Source organism: Ornithodoros turicata, chromosome 1, assembly GCF_037126465.1.
Source record: "Ornithodoros turicata isolate Travis chromosome 1, ASM3712646v1, whole genome shotgun sequence".
In the NCBI taxonomy this organism is placed as follows: Eukaryota; Metazoa; Arthropoda; class Arachnida; order Ixodida; family Argasidae; genus Ornithodoros; species Ornithodoros turicata.
The window spans coordinates 41,771,808-41,794,211 of record NC_088201.1 but is presented as its reverse complement, the minus strand read 5'-3'; the positions used below and the strand labels follow the sequence as shown (position 1 = coordinate 41,794,211).

The window sequence follows — 22,404 nt, the reverse complement described above, 5'->3', positions numbered from 1 at the left end:
AATTTTTAAGAGTGGACGAGTGGACAACGTTTATCTGGATAACATAATGCAGCAGTTACTTACGTTTCGCTGCAACGCATATCTCTATTTTTTACTGGTTATTGTGGAAGGCGACGAAACACAAAATGGTGAGAATTGCACATATTGACTGCGCAATGTTGCGCAACCATCAGCGTCTTCACTAACGTTGACAGCCTCTTTGTAAAGCAGAGCCCGCAACCCGGCCGTCAGATTCCGATCCTTCAAATGCATATTTTTCCGCAGTGATTGACTGTATATACAGTCGAAGCTCGCTACAACAGAAAAGTCCACTGTACACAGAGCACGCTGTATCTAAACAAAAAATAAAGAAGGTCGTTCATTTTGTCTTTCGCTACACATAGCTTACAGTCTGCTTGGACAGAGCCATGCCCTTCCAGTTGTACGTCTGCTTGGCTTTCATCCCGCTCAACAGAAACGGAACTCGAAAAACAGAACTTCATCGCATAGCATGTTGTGTGCAAACCATTGCCACGGATGATAGGGTTATCGCTCCGAAGACGGGGGGGGAGGGGGGGGGGGGCGTACGCCTTTTCGTGTCAATTACTATATATCCAAATTGCCACAAAAACGCGTACGTCCCGTCCCCTCGAATCGGAAGCGAATCATGCGTGGCAATGGTTGATGCAGAGCGTGCTATACGGTAAAGTTCTGTTGTTAGAGTGTGCAGGCATAAAAACAAAACGGCCTGTTTGGAACTTCACTGTCTTGGCTTCTTGGATTCACTTTCAAGCCGTTCGACGCATAGGATCTTGCTACACTCGGTTCTTTCTGTTCCGTGTGAAGTGGAACTCAGCCGTCGGACATCAGTGCAAGAAAGGCCGCCTTTACTGAAAAACGAAGTTCTGCATATAGTTCTCCATTTTTTTCTTTTAAAATCAATCAATCAAGTTCTGCATATAGTAGCGGTGTAGGTAAATCAAACAAAACGAGACAAATTGTACGTTATATCTGGATATTCCTTATAGCCGGATCTGTTCAAACGAGCGCGTATTGTATTACCTTCTAAGAAAACCCCCACGGAATGGACGTACGCGACTGCTGCCAAAATCAGCATCACTTACTAAAATCAGTTTGATTATTTCATTTCATCGATTTGTGGGTTTGTCAGCGAGTGGCTATTCGTCATCTGATCATACTATTGTATGCTGAAAGTAAGAACAATGACAACGCCCTAATATACAACCGCTATCCCCATCAGTTACGACGCACCCGCGTGTGTGATATCTCATTTGCGTGTGTCATGTGTGTGTGTGCGAGTGTGTATGCCTCATCTCTTTCATCGTCATCCCACTCACATAATAATAATAATGTTATTGGTGCCCAAGAACGGTCGTGACGACCCTAATGTTGGCGCACACAAATACAATACAATGCACTGCAAATAGACACAATATACATACAAATACAGTAATACAATATGCACTAACAACAAGACACGATCTACGCGGTCACAGACACAAAAACAAAAACAAAAGAGATTGTACATGAAGAAAAGAAAAGAAAAATACATGACTTGAATTGAAAACGAGAAAAGAGCACACGCACATTGTAATGTGAGAAACACATGCAAGCGCACTACAACAAAAGGGAAATTATCTGAAAAAGTCAAAGAAAATAAATCTCCGAAAAATGAGAAGAGATATGTCACCTAAATGATGTAGTACATGATGCTGAAAAAATATCAAAAGATGAAGGGAGCGAGTTAAACAATATTTGGCATACGTCGGAAAGGGGAACAACAACAACAACAAAAAAAAAAAAGAAACACTGTCAAGGAGCCCGCGAAGAGGGAATCACACACGTAACATGAAAAACGGTTAGGAGCAACTAAGATTTATTTGAACAAGAACTTTCGTGCAAGATACTGCACTTCTTCACACTTCTGCACTCTGCACAAGATTTGGCATGTGTAAAGGGGTCATTAGGACAGCAGTGGTTGACATAGAACGTTGGGGGGTTCCGCTGAGTAGCACGCGGGAGACAAAAATTTAGGCGGCCTAACAGAAAAGGGGAATCAAATATTGAGTGCACACATTTATAAAGAAACATCATGTCATGAATGTGGCGGCGGTTAACAAGAGGAAGAAAGTGCAGGTAATTTAAAAGCTTGTCATAGTCATACGATAAAAATGCGGGGACATTCCGCAAGAAACGCGAATGAATAATATGAAGTGCCCTCTTTTGCACAGCTTCAAGACGTTTGATATCGGTGGCACATAAAGCATTCCATACTACTGACGCATATTCAAGTCGGGGAAGGACGCAAGCTTTGTAGAGAGTAAGAAATACCGTGTGAGAAGACAACATTTTACAGCTGTAGGTGAGCAAACCAAGCATACGCAGAGCAGCAGAACGAATTGCTCTCAGATGCTCATGAAATTGAAGCTTCGCATCAAAGACTACACCGAGATCACGAATGCCGTCGACTCGGGCTATTTCGCCATCAGAAAAGTACTGAAATTAACCCACATGCACTGAGGTATGGTACCGCAATTGTTGCGGTGAGTCACCTCATCTCATCGTCATTCATGTAGTTGTTGTTGTAATATACAATATGTGGTTCTTATCTATATGGCATCAGGGTGTTGTTACTGAACGGGACAATGACTAATTTCTTATCAGCTGGAATTTCTTTACATTGGCTGCTCACTCGCAGCAGCACTCCTGGATGCGATTTTCTTAACGCTACAAGACACAGTAAACAGAGCCTTTTGCAGAGTCCGATCAGCACTGCCTGTATAGACAACCGCAAGTTGCTCAAGGGGCAAATTGCTCAAGCTAGTGCGCAGTGAGCCGGTTTGCTAGAGGACAGCCGATGCTTGAAACATATGTACAAAAGAAAGACAGCGGAGCCGACGCAGGGTTTACACACTGGTACGAGGGTTTGGTAGCGACAGACGAAAAATACAACGAGCACCGCCTTGGGCGTTCAGGCGAAAAAGAGAGTTACGCTGAAAAATGACTGCGTCAGCTAAAGTACCCTATCTAAAATAAACAACAAATGCATATATCTATAGCGGCGATGAGTGAGGGAATTTGTTAGCATTTAGTTCGAGGTCCAACCCCATTCACCATATATACTTTCTAAACTTGGAAAAGTGTATCTGGTACGTTCGCAGCATTTTGGAATATAGAGACTGTTTTCGATGAAAATTCGGATCCGTAATGGGGTTCCGATCCATTCCACATTCTTGGCGACATTTTTCGTGTGCAGCTTTCGTATACTTGTTCGGATTTTCTTCTCACTTCACCAAAAAAAGAAAAAGAAAACGGGATCTCGACACAGGGGAAGTGCTTTCAAACTGTCAAGGCATATATATAGAGAGCGAGGATCTCCATGAGAGGGCCTCCCCTCCATGATCCTAATCCTCCTCATCAATATTGACGGAGGCTCATCGCTTACTTGCGCGATATGCGTAGGCTGAGCAGCGCTGACAATCAGGGCCCAGCACGCACCTGCTACCATGGCACCCGACAGCACACATGGGGGCGCTATGCTTGAACGCCTTTTGTTCGCGTCCATTCGCTACGCTTGTGTCAGCAACCTGCTATTACAACAAATCTCTAATTACCGTGTTTTCCAATGTGTAACGCGCGCGTTACACGTGGTGGGTGAAAAGTGCACTGCACGATATCGCGGCTGCGAATTACGCATCAGCGTCAAAGTTGTTTCCGGAAGGAGATGTCGAGCAGCTTCCTGCCTGCCGCATCTTGATATGCCCTGATATAGGCCTCCTGCATGGTGTGCATTACACATTGGTATCCGTTGTATGCCGGAAGACACGGTACACAGAGTACACTGCAGTTACGCTGACAAAAATCGGACGTCAGGCGGAGGTGTGGATACGAATTTATAGAAGTTCTAAGAAGCTGACATTATAACGCTGAAATGTGAGAGATATGGATCCTCAACAATGTCGTGCCACCCTGTAGCTTGGAATCCAGTCGCAGAGCCAGTACCGACAGACAACATTGAAAATACATGGAACCCAGGATAAGCTAATCGATATGTGTAACGGTGCTGGCGTAGCCACTCCGACCCCATCGCTATACTGACGTTCCTTTTTTTCTTCTTCTCGTAATCATCATCATCATGTGAGACAGCAGTGCAAGTGTATTCAGTAGCGCATAATGCAAACGTTCAAAATTAGATATTAAAACGCAAAAGAATTATTGCGTTGTGAATTCTGATTTCTTTCTCTTTTTTTCTCTGTGCTATGGCACTCACAACTCGAAAGCTCGATGAAGGAAAAGGTGCTACAGAGTACAGACCCCTTCGAAAGAAACTAATTATACTTTGTCATCGTAACTGCGGTGTCCAGCATGCGTATGCTTGTTCGGCGGACCTTCTGAGGCCATTTGCGGGCGACCGCAAGAGTTCGGGTTTCCCCTATCTAATACGTTTCATTTACCATAGCGAGTTAAAGAAGACCGGAAAGTGTTCACGACAACGGTTGTGAAACGTCATAAGCCAAGAGCGCTCTTCCTTTGATGTGGGTGACATCACTATTGATGGACCTTTTTGGTATCGTCTGCATGTTGGCGTTTTCTTGCACCTATAACAGCTGCTTCGTATAGGGAACGCACAACGTTTAACTCCTTCGAAAACCTCCCCGCTTCATCATCACAATATATATGTTGTTGTTGTTGTTAACTCCTTCGTTATGGGTTCATCGAAGAATTTTTTTTGTTACGAGGCCGTCTGATTATGCCTTCTCATGCAGCATTCTTCTGCACCCGGTAGCGAAGCGTAATATAGAAAGATGCAACGTCCTTATTTAAATTGCGTATTCTTAGAAATGGTGTCCGACAGATGATTTGTTATCGTCGCGTGCACCCGAAATCGATTTGCGTTGTATAGCTGCATTTCAAACCGGCCATTCACCGGCGAGAGGGATACGAGATTAGAGCAGATGTTCGTGCGCGTAATTGCTGCTCCTTCGAGATGCACATGTGGATGGAAGTCACCGTAATTTGTTACTATCTCAAACAACTTACGCAGGATGCACATGTTATACTCTATACATTATATTCTCTGAACTTTTTCAAACCAACATGGAATGCGTCGCTTAATATGCTATATGCTATGCTGTGTTCGGTCATGTATATATGTGCGAATTTTTAATAATGATCAATGTGCGACAATATAAATGTTTAACTTTATTGGTACACACGACGGCACTTTGCTCCCTCCTGTCTCTTTATTCCGCACTCATCGGGTCTCTATGAGCACCTTAGCCCTCTGGCGAATCGAGTGACGTCATGGTGGAAGGTCATTATTTTTGCGCGTGTGCTCGCTGCGTTTGTGTACCAGGATTGATGCCAATGGATCATATGAAGATGCTTGTTAAGCTTTTTCTTGTAGTGCAGCCATTTCACGGACAAGCACTTCCTATTATTGATTGGAGTAGGTGAATACATTAATATGTTTACAAACTTTGTCTTAAAACAGGGATCAGTGGAACGGAGACAACAACAAATAAGTAATGATGATGTAGTGGGGACGGAGACACGGCTATACGGGACATGCATAATATTCTATAAGATATGTGATCATTGAATTGAATTGAATTGGAAAAGAATCGTCCATCGACGTCGACGCCAGCTACTCCATTCCAGCACTGGGTGCATGCTCTATGTTTCAGAAGGTAATGAAAAAAAAACAAAAAGAGTAAATGAAGCCGATACTAATTTACCATAAACATATTGCGTACTTCGATTTTCTAAATTCGACAAAAAATAATTTGGGGCCCAGTGTAGGTTAGGCGTAACGCGTAAGCGACCCTGTTTTTTTTTTTTTTTTTTTTCAAGTGCGATCAATTTGTTGTTACCTACAACCTGGCCCTAATAACCGCCAAGACATTGACCATTATACATTGTCGCTTTTACTCCAGAATCAAGACTATATTTTGCTTGTAACGGGTCTAAATTATACATGATGCAAGGAAGGCGCTCGTAAGGTTTTATTTTGCATAGATGAAAACAATGCGTGCTCGAGTCAAGGATAGTTTTCGGCGGTCTAACAAACGTTACACGCGAAATAAGCAAGTTCCGATGCATACTGTAGAGGCAACTTCACCACATCAAGGTGGGCTATGCGGGATGCCCTCCTTACGAGTCGCCCCTCTCGCTCTGAAAAAAATAATAAAAATAAAAAAATAAAAAAAAGCTGTCGTTCACGTCATTATAAGATATTAATAGTCATTATAAGATATAGGCAGTTTTCGTGACCTTTTCTGTTGTTCAGTGTAACTCACAGGTTACTTCGTTTTCAGGGCCAACTAAGAAACGATTTCGTCCTTCTTCGCGGCTCATCAGTGTGTGTTTGGACGAATAAGAAAGAATGCATCTGGACGAAACAACTTCTCTTTTGTAGTTGCCAACATTTGCAATTGCAATCCGCCAAACAAGATCTAAGGGGCAACGACGAGACGGGGCATCCGCAGGTAAATATTCTACCGTGCGTCACACTAAAACACATGGCGACGAGGAGATCTGAGAGGAACACAGAAGCCGCCGCATCGAATGCGGGAGGTATTTAAAACCTATAAAGCAATATGGCCGTGCTCGAGACCAAGCTGTGGCCAATGAGAGCGGAGATGTACGGGACTGAGCCGCCAATAGCGAGCCGGGTCGTCCCCGCGAAGGCGTGCGCTCTGCGTGAGGCGGGACCAGCGATCCGCTGTGGGAGACCCGCAGGATGGGAGCCACATTCGAATCGTTCGCCAAGAGGCTAGTTTCGTATCTGCGTGTGTTCCCGGGCGGCCGTACCCCCCTTACGCAGTGGCGATCGTGGCAGGAGGCCGGTGTCTGCTGCAGCCCAACATGCTGCCCTTCGAGACGCCCAGCATTTTCGACCAGCTCCCGCGGTTCGTCTTCAAGATGCCGAGGGTTGTGCCCGATCAAAAGGGCAAATTCGAGTCGGACGAGCTCTTCCGTCGTCTCAGCAGGGAATGCGAGGTGAGCATCTTCCATGCTTGTCCTACCACGTGTGACGCCCGCTGCTCCGGTCCCGACATTTTCTGCGGCCCTTTTCTTGTTTCCTGCATTTGCGATGTACGTTGTGAAACACTAAGTGAATGGCGTTGAAACATATTGAGGCCCGTTTTGTCGCTTTAGTGACCGCCTCGTATCTTTTAATCGGTATTTCACCATGCCCTGAGACGTATGTATATGCTCACCTTGGGAAGTACATAGTCAAGACGTACGTTGAAGCAGATCGAAAGTGCTTCCCTTCCCTTGCGTCCCTTTTTTGCGTTACTAACGTTAGGCTCATAACGCTCTCATACTACGACTGACACGTGACGGCAGTAGAGCAAAATGACGTCGTAAATACCGTGGTGACTGTTGCGCACGGACTTAGGATGACACGTCCACGTCTTTACCTAATCTCTATCTAATCTTTGTCCCGCAGATTCGCTACACTGGTTACCGCGATCGGCCCTTGGAGGAACGGCAAGTGAGGTTCCAAAATGCGTGCCGAGAGGGGCACACCGAAGTGGTAAGTAGTCTTGGAGTTTGATAGGACTGTTAGCAATAATGGAAATCCAGCGCACCAGGAAGGTTGATGTCAGATTCTGGCCTTGCTGACGTCAACATTCCTGGAAGCAAAGTATCGTAGGAAAATGTGAAAGAGGTTACATATACATACGCATCTTATTCAACGTTCACGTGGGTGTCGGTTACAATGTGTATACTAATATACAGGGAACAACGTTCGAGGAGGCGTAACCGGCAACGCGTTTTATAATGCTTCACAACAGTTCACCAGCTCATCGACCTTGACGAACAGCATTGCTCGCAGTAAATTTCAACGTCGTCAGCGCCATCACAGAATCCCCGTAATATCCTTATCACGCTTACCGATGGGAAGTACGTAGCATGCCAACAAGAATCATCCAACTCAGTCAGCTTTATTGCTGTTGAATCCCTGTTGAGATTTTAGTCAGTGGAAATACGAGGTGACAATTAACCCTACTTATTTAAAGCCAAAAATAGTCTATAAAGAAATCAGCGCTTGCTTTTCCATGCATGACCCCCATGCCATCTCGAGGACTTTGGCTGTCTTCGCAATCAAAATCACCACGTGTGCAAGTTCTTAAAACGTAGCTAAATCCTAATTAGTAAGAAGTCTAAATATAGTTTAAATCTTAGCTATACTTAATCTAATATTCTTGGAAGGAATCACGATGACAATGCTTTTGAGTGTCAGGTCTTATTTTTCCATGCACCAAACCATACCAGTATCAAGTAATACCACATCGGTGCTTCTCGCGTGGGCCAACTCTGGATATGTCACTCCGGCAACCCAATGCGCACCCGCATAAGACCAGTGCAACATGTTTCTCGCCGTGACCAGATGTAATTGCTGTTGCAGTAAGGAGCAGTGTCAGCTCTCAGTTGACGCACGAACCGTCCTCTGTAATTAGGTTCGTAAGAAAAGACGACCGCTGAGGGCGAAAAATGCCAACGGACTGCTGGCCGATAATTCATGGACGCGCGTCCTATACAGAACGAAACCGAAGCGGTCAGCTTCGGAATGCATTCTTCGAATGTCACCCGCAGAAGAGGCCCATGATCTCCTTTCCCCTCTGTAGAACGGTTGTGTTCATATAGGAAATGACGCCGACGTCTTACTAAATTTAGGCTTCGCTAATGGACAGTCCGCGAGCCACCATACGCAAAGATTTACGACTCTAATTTGGGGTCGGGCAAATATACGAGGCGAATGCGAGGCACAGTTGTTCTCTCCACACCTGTCCAGCCGTGCGGGCTGCTGATGTGACACACAGGCGCGAGTGCTTCATCTCGTTTCTTCTCGTTACACAGTACCGTAGAATAATCCCAGATTTTTTACATCATAGTGAGTGTCACTCTATAATTTGGTAGTCTTCACATTTGCTTCAGCTTCTATGCGGTTTTATGAATTTTCAACTTATGACAAGGTCGCAATTCCAATATGACACAGCAGGAAGTTTGCAGGACCCCGCACAATTTCAATAGCCTTCATATTCTTACATTTCAATAGTTCTGAACTGCTGCCCCGAGGGATGTGCGACATATATATAGCAGCGACGTAGCAACATTATTGTGTACTTTAATATAGAAAGGAAAGCGCATCCGTTGCAGGAACCCCAACGGTGGCGTACGATGAGCATATAATGGCCCGCGAAAAGTCACTGATAACTTCCGAACGAATATGAAAGTTGTAGAACAAAGAAACGAAGTGCAAGCAAGCTGGTGTAGGTTATAGTTGGTAATATTTCCCCGAGTCTAGGGAGTTATGAACAAAGAACAAACACAAACGGACGAGTCAATTGAGTCTCGTCCGTTTGTGTTTGTCCTTTGTTCATAACTCCCCACACTCAGGAAAACGAACTCCACTTAAGCTTATACGTACGCCATTCACTTGAACTTTGATTGCGCATCGAACAGCTAGAGCGCGTACCGACATTAAAGACGTTGCACGCATTTCGTTTGTGCACTTCATAAGTGCGCGACAAGAAAAAGCTCACAGCGCATGTTTAGTACCCTGACAAAAATCTGTTTCTGCTGTGATACCCAACCGCAGTCAATTCATTTAATCAAAATATACATATTTGGCAGCGTTTGTGAGCTTCGCCACACTACACTATCTCTGCAGAGTGCTTTAAATACTACTCTTCATGAAGCATATTTGAAGCATAATGATTTTGTAAAAAAAAAAAGTCATAAGACTAATTCTCAGATAAAATGGATTGCTTCGAATAAAAGATAAACTTTCCATAAAGTATGTTCAACGAGTGACAAGTGGCGCACAGCACGAAGAAACTAAAACACGCTGTTGGAGAAATTGATTCTTTGTCTCGACGTGGACAGAGCGCTGGAGGCTCCCAACGTCTCAATGCAGGCGGCGTTCGTCCTTTGAAGTGACTGCTTCGAGTTCGTCCCTTGGAGCACACCCACATCGCCATAAAATGCACATTTTTAGCCCCTCTAGGGGTGACACCTGCCGCCAGCTAGTTTTAGTCACTTTCAAACAAGGACCGCACGACTTTGACTGCCGTTGTTTTAAACTGCCCACCCGCATTCCACTTTCGCCTGGGACGGCTGTATCTCGGAGATGCCAAATTGAAAGTGACCCGCGTTGTGCCACTTGTTAGGCGTCACGGGCACGTCACGTGTGAGGCGTCACGGATGCCACGTCAAAAATTGTACTCGTCGGTTTTTGCAATATACATGGTTAGTAATATATTTTCTAGCAAAACCAAGTTTGATGGCGCCAATTTAGCATGTCCTATTAATTTTGATATTAATTGAAAGCAGTCTGGTTTTCGTATTAGTAAAGATAAAATGGAGGTGAGGCGGGCGTTTCTCAACAGAAAATATGGCTCAGAGATAGTCCATATAATGATTTTAATTGTTTTATTTTCGTAGTTGCCACTGGCATATCTTGCACATGCTATGGGTACGCATACGTTTTTATTCAGGGTTAGAAAGAACGCATTCTCCTTTTTTCTTCTTTTTTTGTCACACACACCCGGTTCTACATATATCAAGCTTGGTCGACGAATTCTGAAGTGATCAGATTTTTGTAGTAGTTAATTTGTTGTTAGGGTCGTTTTTTATATTCCAGTCAGCTGTAATTGATCTTGGTTTTTGCTTTCTTATTCTATTTCTCATTTGCCCTGTGGAGTGTGCTCTCAACATAATGCACGTCGGAACTTCTCGTATTTCAACTTACGAGCGCTCAAAGGACTTCCCTATTGACGGCTGCAGTCTTGAGCGTCAACAAGGTGCTGCGGTAGTTGTGCAAAAAATAAACATGTACGGCTTGTCTCTGAACACTATTTGAGTATACCCATTTGGACTCGCCCTCTACTTTGGAGACGTCCCGAAGTAGTATTCTGGTCCCAACGAACGCTCTGAAGAATGTACTGATCGTAGTTTGCGGTACATTAGTTACGAACACGTAGCCTATAAGAATCTTCCATAGCGTTTCATAAGTAGTAAAAAAGAAAATAAAGGAAAAGGAAAAAAAATCAGGAAATTAGAAAAAGTGTAAAAAAAATGTCCACTTGATCGAATGCAGTTGTTTTGGCAATTAAATATTGCTTGTACAGCTTATTTTAGTGCTCCTCGTTTTATGAAAAAAAAAACAAAAAAATGTGTTTCTAGTGCTCCTCCTCTGAAAACAATGCACATACACTTGCTCGTCCTCTATATGCCGAAATCTATAGAGACATAAATACTATAATTTCCTTCCAGGCATTTGTTGCAACGGGGACAAACCTTCAGTTGGTGTTCAGCCCTTGTCATAATGGCTATGTGGATTCCTGTGACTTTGATAAAGAGCACGGAAAGGTAAGCTTATATTTAATATGTCATTTAAACTATATCGTTCTCCTTTTTACGTAAACGTAATTGTACGTTGATGTGAATTGTCGTTTATAGGACAGTGTGTTTAATACATGACCATTGGCTCTTCATTGCGCCAATTGTCGTACTAAGTCCCATTGTGAATGTGACAGTTGATGAGTAACAACTGTGAAATTTGTGCCACTAGAGAGAAAGATCTGAAGCTTCGCGCTCCACATGCATCTTTGTTTGTTTTCTTGTTGCGTGTCGCAGCGTTCCATGTTTACGCGAAAAGCTGTAATTTGTAACCGACACGTATAGAGTGTGACTGTGTGAGGGATGAGCCGAACCTATCCTGCTCCATACAGGCGAACGCCTTCCTCGCCCGTCTCGCAGTTCTATATGTTTTTGTTGTCGTACCAAGAAGTGCGACTCTTCCCGGTGCGAAGCAGCTGCGATCGGTGGCAGTATAATCAGAGTGCGTGTAGATATCAGAATGGGCAAAAAGGAGCAACGCTCTTGAGCGTGAGAGGTATATTAGTGAAGTGTCGCAAACAGCGGGGCGCACACAAGCCCTTTCAATGTCAATATTGTGGTTAAATATTTTCGCCGACATCGCTATCTAATCACTTTAGGCAGCGCACTCAAGTTGGCTTCAAAAACTGCGATTGCAATTGCGTTGTAGCACCTCCGTACCCAGGCAGCACAATGTACTGAAAGTCGAGTGCAATAGGGGTGGCCGACATGTGTCTTATCAATGTTCTTTAGTTTCACAAGTCTGTTCAAGGCCTTCCACCTACCCGTCCACCCCTATTGCACTCGACTTTCAGTACATTGTGCTGCTTGGGTATGTGAGGACAACGGTTCCGAACGAAGCTGGAGATTTCTGCATTTATGAGGTCAGATGTATATAGTTTAGGATAATCGTGATTATCGGTCCGCTAAGCTTAAACGGCGAGGTCCTTTCGTCTATCTCAGCCAGTGCATGCCAACACATGGTGAGCACCTCTACCATTCGTGTGAAGGTTGTACGTCCACATGGTCAACAGAGGAAATCGGCTACGGTCGGCTACCGTCACTGAAACGCGGTGCTTCATTCAATTAACGCCAGGTGGCAACCGACGGCGGGCCAATTAATTCAGTGTCCGTGACAGACACGCACCAGTCAACTGCTTGAGTCATAGGCCTCAAGGAAGTAATCGAAATGTGTAGAAAAAGAGCTAATTTAATCGTAAGGAAGTTACGTTCGTGTTTCGTTTAAAGTTCCAATGCAGAAAAACCATTCCTCCATTTCTTATAAAGCGCGAAATGTTGGCTTAGCATGAAACTCTGAATAACAGCAGCACCCTTCATGGGGTCAGTATGTCAAAGGAATACTTGGTTCTTGTAGCAATTTTTTTTAACATTTTCAGTCTTAGCTACGTGGCAACAAATAAAGAAGGCGGCGTTTACTTCGGTCCCCCACAATAGGTTCCAAAATGGAAAAACACCCGCTTCGATCCGTAGTCGCGCGCAAAGCATGTTTTGCTTTCATACTGCAACGAAAACGTTCGCCAAGGCCACAGAGCATTTTCTCGATCATTATCAGTTATAGTTTACCGAGATCTAGAAGCAGACACTTTTGCGGCAAAGCGATAAAAAAAGATTTGGAAGCGCATTCTTGGTCTGCTCGCGTCTATATGTCTCGAGGGTCTATATGAGCTCAGTACTGTACGCGGGCGGGCGGGCGCGTGCCGTCCCTGACCTTTTTAGTGCGTTGGCTGACCCGGCGGCAGATTGGAGCCGCTGAAAGTCGCGGTCCAGACGCAAAGCCCATCCCTTTTAATTGCAGGTAGAGCCGCGCCCCACGGAGGGTTACAAAGTGGGCTTCAGAAGCGGCGGTCAGCGGCGCGGCCCGAGGCTCGAAAGGAAAATGGAAGACGATTAGGGAATTGCTTCCTTTGTGAGCGTGTCCTCGAGGAACTCTGTCGCCTTTGTCCCGCTTAAATGCCTTCTAAATTCGCGCTGTCGCGCTTGTTTGGAAACAAGCGGCGGCCGTTCTCGTCTTTTAGCCCCCCACCAATAGAACACAAAGCACTGGAAAAGCCACACGTCCTAAAGTGGTTTCAAGTCGCCCCCATACCCCTGTATACAAGCCGTACCTAATTGCTGGCAGAAAAAGGGATATCCCTTGTTGCCGTTTAGGCCCCTTTTGAGAGGTTGTCAGCCAGTGAGAATAAACGCGCATATGGAAGCTGTAAAAAAATGCATCTGTCGTGCTGATAGCAGCAAAAAGGAACGGCGAAACATTTTTTTTCTGTCTTTAGGGCAGCTTTAGGACTTGAGCACGCAGCAAGCGACGCATGGCTGCTCAAGCACTGCAGTTTACACGATTCCATCGCACCTGAAACGCATTCCGTGGGCTTCGGGGGTGGGGTGTGTCGCGTGTTCAAAGTCGCGCATCCCATGATTAACGGTATACATCATGTACTGTGAGAACAACGTAGTGGTATACATTTTAACTCTTATAGCTATACAGCGCAATATAAATCCGGGCAAACCAACGCACAACGCGTATACAGTTAAATCCACAGTGAGATCTTATTGTCTTATGCACGAAAAGAAGCGTTTGTACCCTTGAACTCCACACCTATAGAGCTCTATATATATCTACATTATCATAAAGTTTGGCAGGTAGGCTCTTAGCTAGTTAGTTAGTAAATTAGTAAAATAAAGTAAACCTTGGAGCTTTCAGCAACCCACCATGGGTGCTACCTGCTCCATCGCAAAAACTGTAACTGTAAAACTTTGTTTTATTGTAGTTTTTTTTTTCCTTTGCTTTGTTTTCCATTTTTGTTTTCCTAAGTGATCTAGAGTAGCCGGCTCTCGTAATGAGTGCCTATTTCTCCATTTTTTTTTTTTTCTTATCAACTCAACTGCTATTGCACACTCTGAATCAAAATCCTCACAGCAATCAATCACTGGTAGGCTGTTGTGTACAATATTGTATCATGTAATATGACTATTGCGCATTGTTGCATCTTCTGAATACCGCTAGCAAAGCACATGTTGGTGACCTCAGGGTACAGAAAGAGAGTCCCTGTAGCAATTCCCATTGTGAGTTTACCGTCATTTCACCCCCTTGGCAATGTAGCGGAAAACAACGGAGAATTCCGAAAAATATAAAAGCCGCATACAGAGCAAGGGCGGTTCCCCACAGTTTTCGTGCCATGTAATCAGGAGAGAGAGTTTCCGTGGTGTTTGACGAGCACCTCACTCATTAGACGCGGTCCACCCCAAAATTATCCACCGTTAGACCATTCTTTTTAGAAAAAGCGCAAAACAGCGCATTTGGACTTTTACGAATGGTATTTGCGGTTCCGGATTCCAACTGCTAGGGCACAGCGCGATCCCCAACGTACCGTTTACAGGCCTATAATTTGGAACTGGGGCACTCTCTAGAAAACGCCGAGTGTGCGCTATTTACGTGCTCTATGGTTTTTTGGTGAAGGGTTGTGTTCAGCCACTCGAAGATTTACGAACCCCGTGAAAAAAAAAAAAAAAAACTCCACAGATGTGTGGAGAGGTGAAGTGAGAGGTCGCAGCCATCGATGGCAACGGCGCGCTACACGACAGGCACGCTCTAAATGAATACGGTGACATACCCCTGATGACACGGCATATGCCTACCAGGGTACATCGCACAATACTTCGGCTCCAATTTCACCGCAACCTACAGCCTTCCGTGTCACCTGTACCAAACAGTAGCGGAGTGTCACGACAGCACGGTAAAAGCCGATTGGCGAGCGTGCTTATGCACACATTGCCCACACTCCAGTCTTGTGTGCACAGCCTGGATTAGTGTTTAAAGCCTTCCTATACCCTTGACCAGGATTACACAGAGTATTTATCTTGGAGCAGGTGGGGCAGCCCTGCCAACACCTGGCTGGTGTTGATATTTCGGATTTGGAAGTCACATTTCAAAAGGGGTGCCCTTTGTTGGATACTGTACACATATTTAGCGCCAAAGTACACATTAGGACGAGGGTCGCCTATTATGGGACCACATGTTCCGGAAGAATGCTCAAGTATCAGGTATCGTTGTCACCAGCATTATATACTCTTTCCTTGACGATGGTTCGCATCCTATATCATGTAGCTGTAGCACTGCGTCATTATCTCTCTTAGATTACATTGCGGATTCCTTTCAGCGTTCCCCAGCATTGCAAACCGTCCCTAAACTTTGCATAAACTTCCATGCATTTACTCCCGAAAGGGACCTTCTTGTAATGCATCTATATTCCCCAAAAGGTCTAAAATGTAAATACAATTAACTTATAGGTCAACACCTCAAACATGCAGTACACAAAATAGTAATACACGTTATCTATTGTTACGTTATCTATAATACGTTATCTTTTGGTCCTAAAAGGTAGCATTAGTTGAGTTTGACTACGTGCACCATGCGGGAGTTCCTTATGCATGCTATATAGAACCTCGCCGAGAACAACTGCAAACATGGTAATCATATTGGTGCAGGTACGTATGTCGCTTCATCGGAGAAATGATTTCTAACCACACTGCAAACTTTGTAGTCTGTACGTCGTGTTCCAGTCACCACCACCAGCAGATACAGGTTGAGTATATGACGCTGTGGTATTTCACTGCTGGGCAGCAGTACTCTACGCCATTACATGTAACATTAGATGAGAGATATGAGGATGAAGTGAAATGAGCTAAGTACAAGGAACAATCTCCAGTCATCAAAATGTCAAGTGATAGATACAAAAATCGCATTGGTATACCGAAACAAGGAGTCAAGCCATCAAAGCGCCCCAGAGTCGAATCATGAACGAAGCCACATAAATGCTTCCTGAAATACCGTCTCAGTTTTATAGTTTCACAAAGCGTAACATGCGTGAAGAAAAAAATAAATAAAAAAAAACACTCTGCAAAAGCAAACTACAATACAAGAAACCACTTCATCTTGCGGCGAAGAATACTGAAACAGAAAAGCTTTCCAAGATGAACAAGGCATTTGACAACTGATTGACGAGGTTCCGTAGTAGCGTTACGCGCGTAGACTTCAACAAAAAGGGAATGTTTTCAAAACAAAAAGGTCAACATGAAGCCCCACGAGGCCCTCATTCCTTTTCCAATGAGGTGACTGTTTGTTCACAGGCGTTTGTCCATCTGAAAAAGGGGCAACAAAAGCGTCAGCAAATACCCCCCCGCTGGTCTTTAATGTACGTCGCCCATCGGACTCGTCCGTCTCCTCAGCAAAAAGAACGGCATGTTGGCCGGCATCTCGACACCTCACTTTTCTCAGTCACGCGTTGTTGCGCGCGAACAATCGCCCGATTTTCGTCCGCGGTATTGTTGTGCACGCGTAGGCGTCTTCCGGAAAATGAGGCACCAAAGGAAGCTCCGAAAGCGCGTCACTTTATTTAACTTATTAGCAAAACTCTCCATAGCAGGCTGTTGTTCAATGCCCTTTGTTGGCGGGTTGCTGAACCATCGGGCTAATCTGCTGCATCCGTAGCTCCGTGTTCCTCAAACGGAAGCAATTGTGAGAGTGAGAGGGACGTTGCCTAGGCGGAGGCGGATCCACTGAAATCTGGAAGGAGATTTTCAATACGACACTAAGCTGCGGGATAGCTTGATCAGCTAATGGAGCGAGTCTAATTGCATTGCAACTGTAGTGCAAGGACTAGGATAAAGGTCTAGTGTAGAATGATGTGGGAGTTAAAAATGTTTTGCAGAAGAAAGATGAGCGGCGCCGAAAACATCGCATTCCCCAAGAATACGGTACACTATACCCCATCTGTTCTTTTCATCCTATATGCACGTGTATATGCCTTGCTGTATAAAGATTACATTGAATCTGAGGCCCAATATAGAACTGGTGTTACATTGCAATTGCAATCAATGTGTTGTAATATAATTGCAATTACTTAAGAAGTGGGGGATAAAGTATATAAGGTCACACGTATAATAGCGCATAGTATACAAATGAATATTAGTATAGAATGCATGAACGGAATGCGTTAGAACGTGAGGCATGTGAGGTGGAGGTTTGGTTTGTGTAAGCAATGAAGACCTGACAGTGTGCTACTCTATACATACACTATTCTACTCTATATATACATAGTAAACATGACGTAAAAACACAGCACGAAAACAAAAAACATAACCGGAAAAGAGTAATCATGTGCGCCCCATCGAGAATTACAATATGGAAGGATTATATGGGCTTCACGACTATATAGATAACTGTCAGAACGTGACGAGACTCGCGAACATGGCGGTATATATCATAACATAGCGTGTCGTAAACGAGCGAAGGAATGCCGATGTGTACCATATATGAACTGACCGTGGGAATGACTATCGTTGGCGATGCACGATTCCGTCGCAGCTGTGTTGCGCGCGGAAGACACAACAGGAAGCGCTGTGACGCCACGCTACATTGTCAACATCCGCGATACGGAAGGTTCACGCAGTTCTACCATGTTTTCTCACGTCCATGTTCAATATGGCAACAAGACTCTCCTCGCTGTCAGTGGACGGCTCTGCTGTCCTAAGCAGGGGGAAACGAAAAAAAAAAAAAAAAACAGAAAAGAAAAGAAACTCCAGGTTTTATGCGCTTTTTGTCCCGAGAGCGTCGCTTAATGTATAGTAGCAACTATACTTTTATGGGAAAGGGTAACAACACAGTATTGCTCCATCAACTGTGAGAGAACATTTCCTGGCAAGATCAGTAGGTGGAGCCCGCTAAGCGTCTTTGTCTACTCCTTTAATGTTAGCTGCAGAAGCCCCCATTGAGTGCGATTGTCTTTCGTCTGGTTCAAGAAGCTATTCAGAAGCGGTGTACGGACGACCATTAGCGACAAGCAAAAAAAGGTAATGAGTGTATCAAAGCGACCGTTTTAACAGGTTGACAGTGTATATAGGCATACGTAAAATGCTATCCAAGGCAGAACTCGCAACCGATGCAGAACGCGAGACAGAAATGGTGCAGTTACCCCTCCCATGTCGTCGAACGTCGCTATTTTCCGGGGCTTTGTAACCATCAATTTAGAAAACGGCTGAAAGCGCTTCTTTGCCTTGACGTATAATATCGGCGTTTTCTTGCTTTGCCCATCAAAAATGACATACGGCTTTAGAATGGCGCATGTACGTGAGAACAGTCTGCGTCTCGACACACAAAATTTGGACACTCTATTATAGTATAGCATTACCCTCAGGCAGTCGACTTACGACTATATACTATTTTAGTTACGGTGACATTTTCAATTATCCGTTTCTATCGCATAGGTTATACTAGATAAGGTAAATGCTGACTGTTATGGTGTACTCAACGTGAGTATCGCTAAGCTTCGCGCAAACTGCGCAGGTAGCATCATGTAAATGGAACAGGTGACGATAAAGAAAAAAAATGGGGATGTGAGTCGCGACGAAGCCGAACTGGCTACCCCAGGACGCTTACACACAGAACAGGCTTCATGTTCATGTACGTACGTAATATGGCAAAACTATACCAATGAACAGGTGTCTCACGGGGCGTAGAGAATGATCCAACGTATTGCATCAGACCCGGAAAGTGATGCAGCGACTGAGTCGAAGCGTCAGGTAAATTGCGCCCCCGCAGCTTTCTGGGCCGACGACACACCAGCCACGTATTCCTGAACTTCTTGGAGCGAAGGAAGCAATTAGCAGTTAGCTGCGAGACGAAAATGAGGCGCTCGGCGGAAACGACGAGCTAATAGCGGCCAGCAGTTAAGTGCAACCTAGCCAGTAGAACTGACGTTGCGGAACGCCGGCCAAAAGCGTTCCCCGTATATATGTGCCTCGCAGGCGGTACCGTTGGGCTGATCCAAAAGTCATTGTCGAAATAACGAGTTCAGAAAACAGGCCACTTCTTTTCGAGTATGTTCGTCAGCCGCGCTCAAAGCCCGTTAGTCTTGGAAAATGACTTCGTATATTGAGCGAAGGCTCTGTATTCGAAGAGGAACAGAATATAGACTGTTGGAAATCCAAGTCCAATCCCTGTTGATGTTACGCTACAATTGCGCAGACATCCAGATGTCCGTGTGCTTCAAACGGCGATATGCGTTTCCTGGGACCGCTTAGCAAGATACCTATAAATGGGGCAAGCTAAAGCAGCACAACATATTGGCCCAATATTGACTGGATATTGGCCATATTGGGCCAACATGTTGTGCTGCTTGGGTAGTTGGTAAATACGTGCCATCATTTCCTTGAGTTTGAGGAAGCACAATAGGACGAAGTGGACAGTACGGACTTCTTCCTCAAGTTCAACGAAATGACGACTTTTCCACGTCAAAAGGCTGTTCGTTTCAACCTGACACCGACCAATATAAAACTCTTCGGAAAACGCCATTCCGCGAAAAGTAAAGGAACATAACAAAGAAAAGTACCGCGTAAAATGCGCGTTCAATAGAAATCGGAAGCAAGCTGCGAAAATAAGGAAAATCCCGCGTGCGGTGCGTGCGTGCATGAGGCATGGCTTGTACACGTTAGCGGCGTGAACATGGACTTCCATTTCATAGCGAAGGAGCGAGTCATTCTGTAGTCGCCTAAACCCATTCAACACTCACGAATTGTCTTTCCGTGCTGCGCCTGTCGGTTCCTTTCTTGGTGTCCAAGTTGCAAATGATGCTGTTACATTCGCGACAAAGGGACCTCGGAGAGAGCGTCGTTTCCCCGAGAAGCGAATGTTTCCTTCGGACCGGTGGTTGTGACAGGTCGCCACAGGTGGGCTCTGCAAAGGGTTGTGGCCCTGACAGCACGGGTTACAATGTTATGAATGCGTCGTGGAACATACTCACATTACCCACCCCACGTGTATCACGTTTCTCCCGGAAAAAACAGAGTTCGTTGATAACATCACCGTGAGGTTATCGTACATACCGGAACCAATGGCAGCGTGCATGACTCAGTCTTATCCGTTAGCTGGGTGCGGTAGATACGGTACTTCGGAAGCCACGTTATCAATTGTCTATACGAACACACTCTACTAGCGAGTTTAATAGATCGGAATGTTTTCACGATAACAGTTCCGAAAGCATAATAAACCAATCGCCTTTTTTTTTTAAAAATCTGGTGACGTCACATTGCTAAGCTTGGATTTGGTAACTACATTTATTGTATTGTTTTTCGATGTACTAAAACTCGCTATTAACTGGTACGCAATATTTTATTGTGCTCCCGGTGTATAGAAGGTCTGGCTCATCTCTATGCCGTGGTGTTTATTCCTTTGTTGTTCCTGTCCTAAAAGCTCAGCCGGCGAAGTAGAGGAGAAGTACGTATCAGGGGTTCAGTATGTCCTTTATTCTGTGTAAATATTCAGTGTACAAACGTTCCATAATCTGGTTGAAGACGAAAGTCGTATTTAGGCAGTACAAGAAATGCTTCCCATAACATGGTCAGCGGGTGTGCGGATGTCTGGAGGCGGCGTGCCGCCATCTTGCCGCGGGTCGAAGAGCCGGGTCTGGAGAACCGCCATGATCCACGGTCGGGGCTGCGGTCTCCGGTTGCTATGGAAACGCTCCGTGTCTTCCTCCCAAAGTTCTATCGCGCCTAACGTTGGTCGGCGTCACCGTCGAGGCCAAGAATGATCGACATGTCGCATTTTTCAGGCTTATTTTATACCTCATATTTCTATTCTGCAACCATCTGATTCGGAAAATTCGAAGTGCAGCTAGATAGCCATTACCCTAGGCATCAAGGTGCATACAGATCAGAGTCATATACCCTAGCTACCGACGCATATTTCTCGCCTTAACAAGGGTTATTTTTATTTTTTGTTTTTAGTTTTCATTCCTTTTTAGTTTTGAGGACGTAGGGACTGTACGCGTTATAAAGTTAGCCATTCACAAATGAATTGTACCAGAACTATTGCCTAGTATTTAGCTTCAATGACAAGCGTACATTAAAGCCGAACTCATTCACTCGTAGAAAAAAGAAAAACTACGTAGCCTTACATCAACAGCTTGCTGAATTAAGGGTAAAATCTGGACTGGTTGGTAGAACGTTTTCCTTAAAATCGATAAAGAAAACCCAATGTGGAAAGGTGGAAGAAATATGGAAGGGTGAAACACAGACTCTTGCACTATAAGCTTCAACCAAGATTCGTATTGCAGAAAGCACGTCTTATTATACACTTTGAAATTTTTCCTTTACCCTTTACATTTCTGCATGGGGCCGGTAAAAATTTCAAAGGGTATAATAACGCATGCATTCTGTAATAACATTTTGGTTGAAGTTCAGTGCCAGCGTCTGTGTGCCGTTATTTCACATTTCTCTTTATCCCAGCACTGGGTTTTTGTTATCGACTTTAAGTAAAAAAGTAAGTTTCTTTCTTGTTTACTCACAATCGTATGCGCTTCGTATTTTTTCTCCACGTGGCTAATGGAGCTTAGGCTAGATTTTCTTTCTCTCTCTTTCTCTTAACATCGCAATAATCAAACTTCGCACAAGCACGAGTAAGGTTATTAATTTTTTAAATTCCGTGTTAGCACCGCGAAGGTATGAGCGGCGTACAGATGGAGAGAGGACAGCAGGAAGGAGTGGGGGGGACAGGGGCGTTAGTGTGCTTCCGGGGCCAACTTTAATGGGAACTCTGCCGACATTAGCCTAGAAGGTCTACAGGAAAACCCAGGGAAAACCCCAGACAGCACAGCCGGTGTATGGATTCGAACCCGCGTCACGTCCCAGTCTCTGCGTGGAAAGCGGCCACCCTAACCACTATGCCACGGGGGCTGGTGGTAAGGCTACTGAAACTTGAAACACGACAATATTTTTTGTCCGGCTCAATAAGAATGAGCCGAATGAGCCCCCCCCCCTTTTTTTTTTAAATTTATTTTCTGATGATTTACTCACCGAATAGGAAGCCGACACTCCGTTTGGCTGACCTTTCCCCTTTCCTTTCATTTTTCTTCACACTGATGCAGCTCGCGTGAACCTTCTTTTTTTCAACTACTATACGTATGGTAGAATATTATGCTAACATCCCTCGGCGAT

General features: G+C 44.7%; 1 protein-coding gene and 1 long non-coding RNA gene across 2 annotated transcripts in view; one reads left to right on the top strand and one right to left on the bottom strand.

The window, feature by feature from the left end:
* Positions 1-323: 323 nt before the first annotated feature.
* On the bottom strand, positions 324-20,193 carry LOC135378093 (uncharacterized). Its single transcript, XR_010418266.1, has 2 exons — positions 19,980-20,193; positions 324-869 (listed from the first exon to the last, which is right to left on the bottom strand). It is a non-coding gene; the product is annotated as an uncharacterized LOC135378093 (long non-coding RNA).
* The window catches only part of LOC135378092 (protein big brother-like), a 29,288-nt gene continuing 13,644 nt past the window's right edge, over positions 6,761-22,404 (top strand). Inside the window, exons 1-3 of the mRNA XM_064610959.1 lie at positions 6,761-7,002; positions 7,457-7,543; positions 11,290-11,385. Coding sequence (XP_064467029.1) covers positions 6,868-7,002; positions 7,457-7,543; positions 11,290-11,385 — 318 coding nt within the window. The 5' untranslated portion in view covers positions 6,761-6,867. The remainder of the gene's footprint in view (positions 7,003-7,456; positions 7,544-11,289; positions 11,386-22,404) is intronic.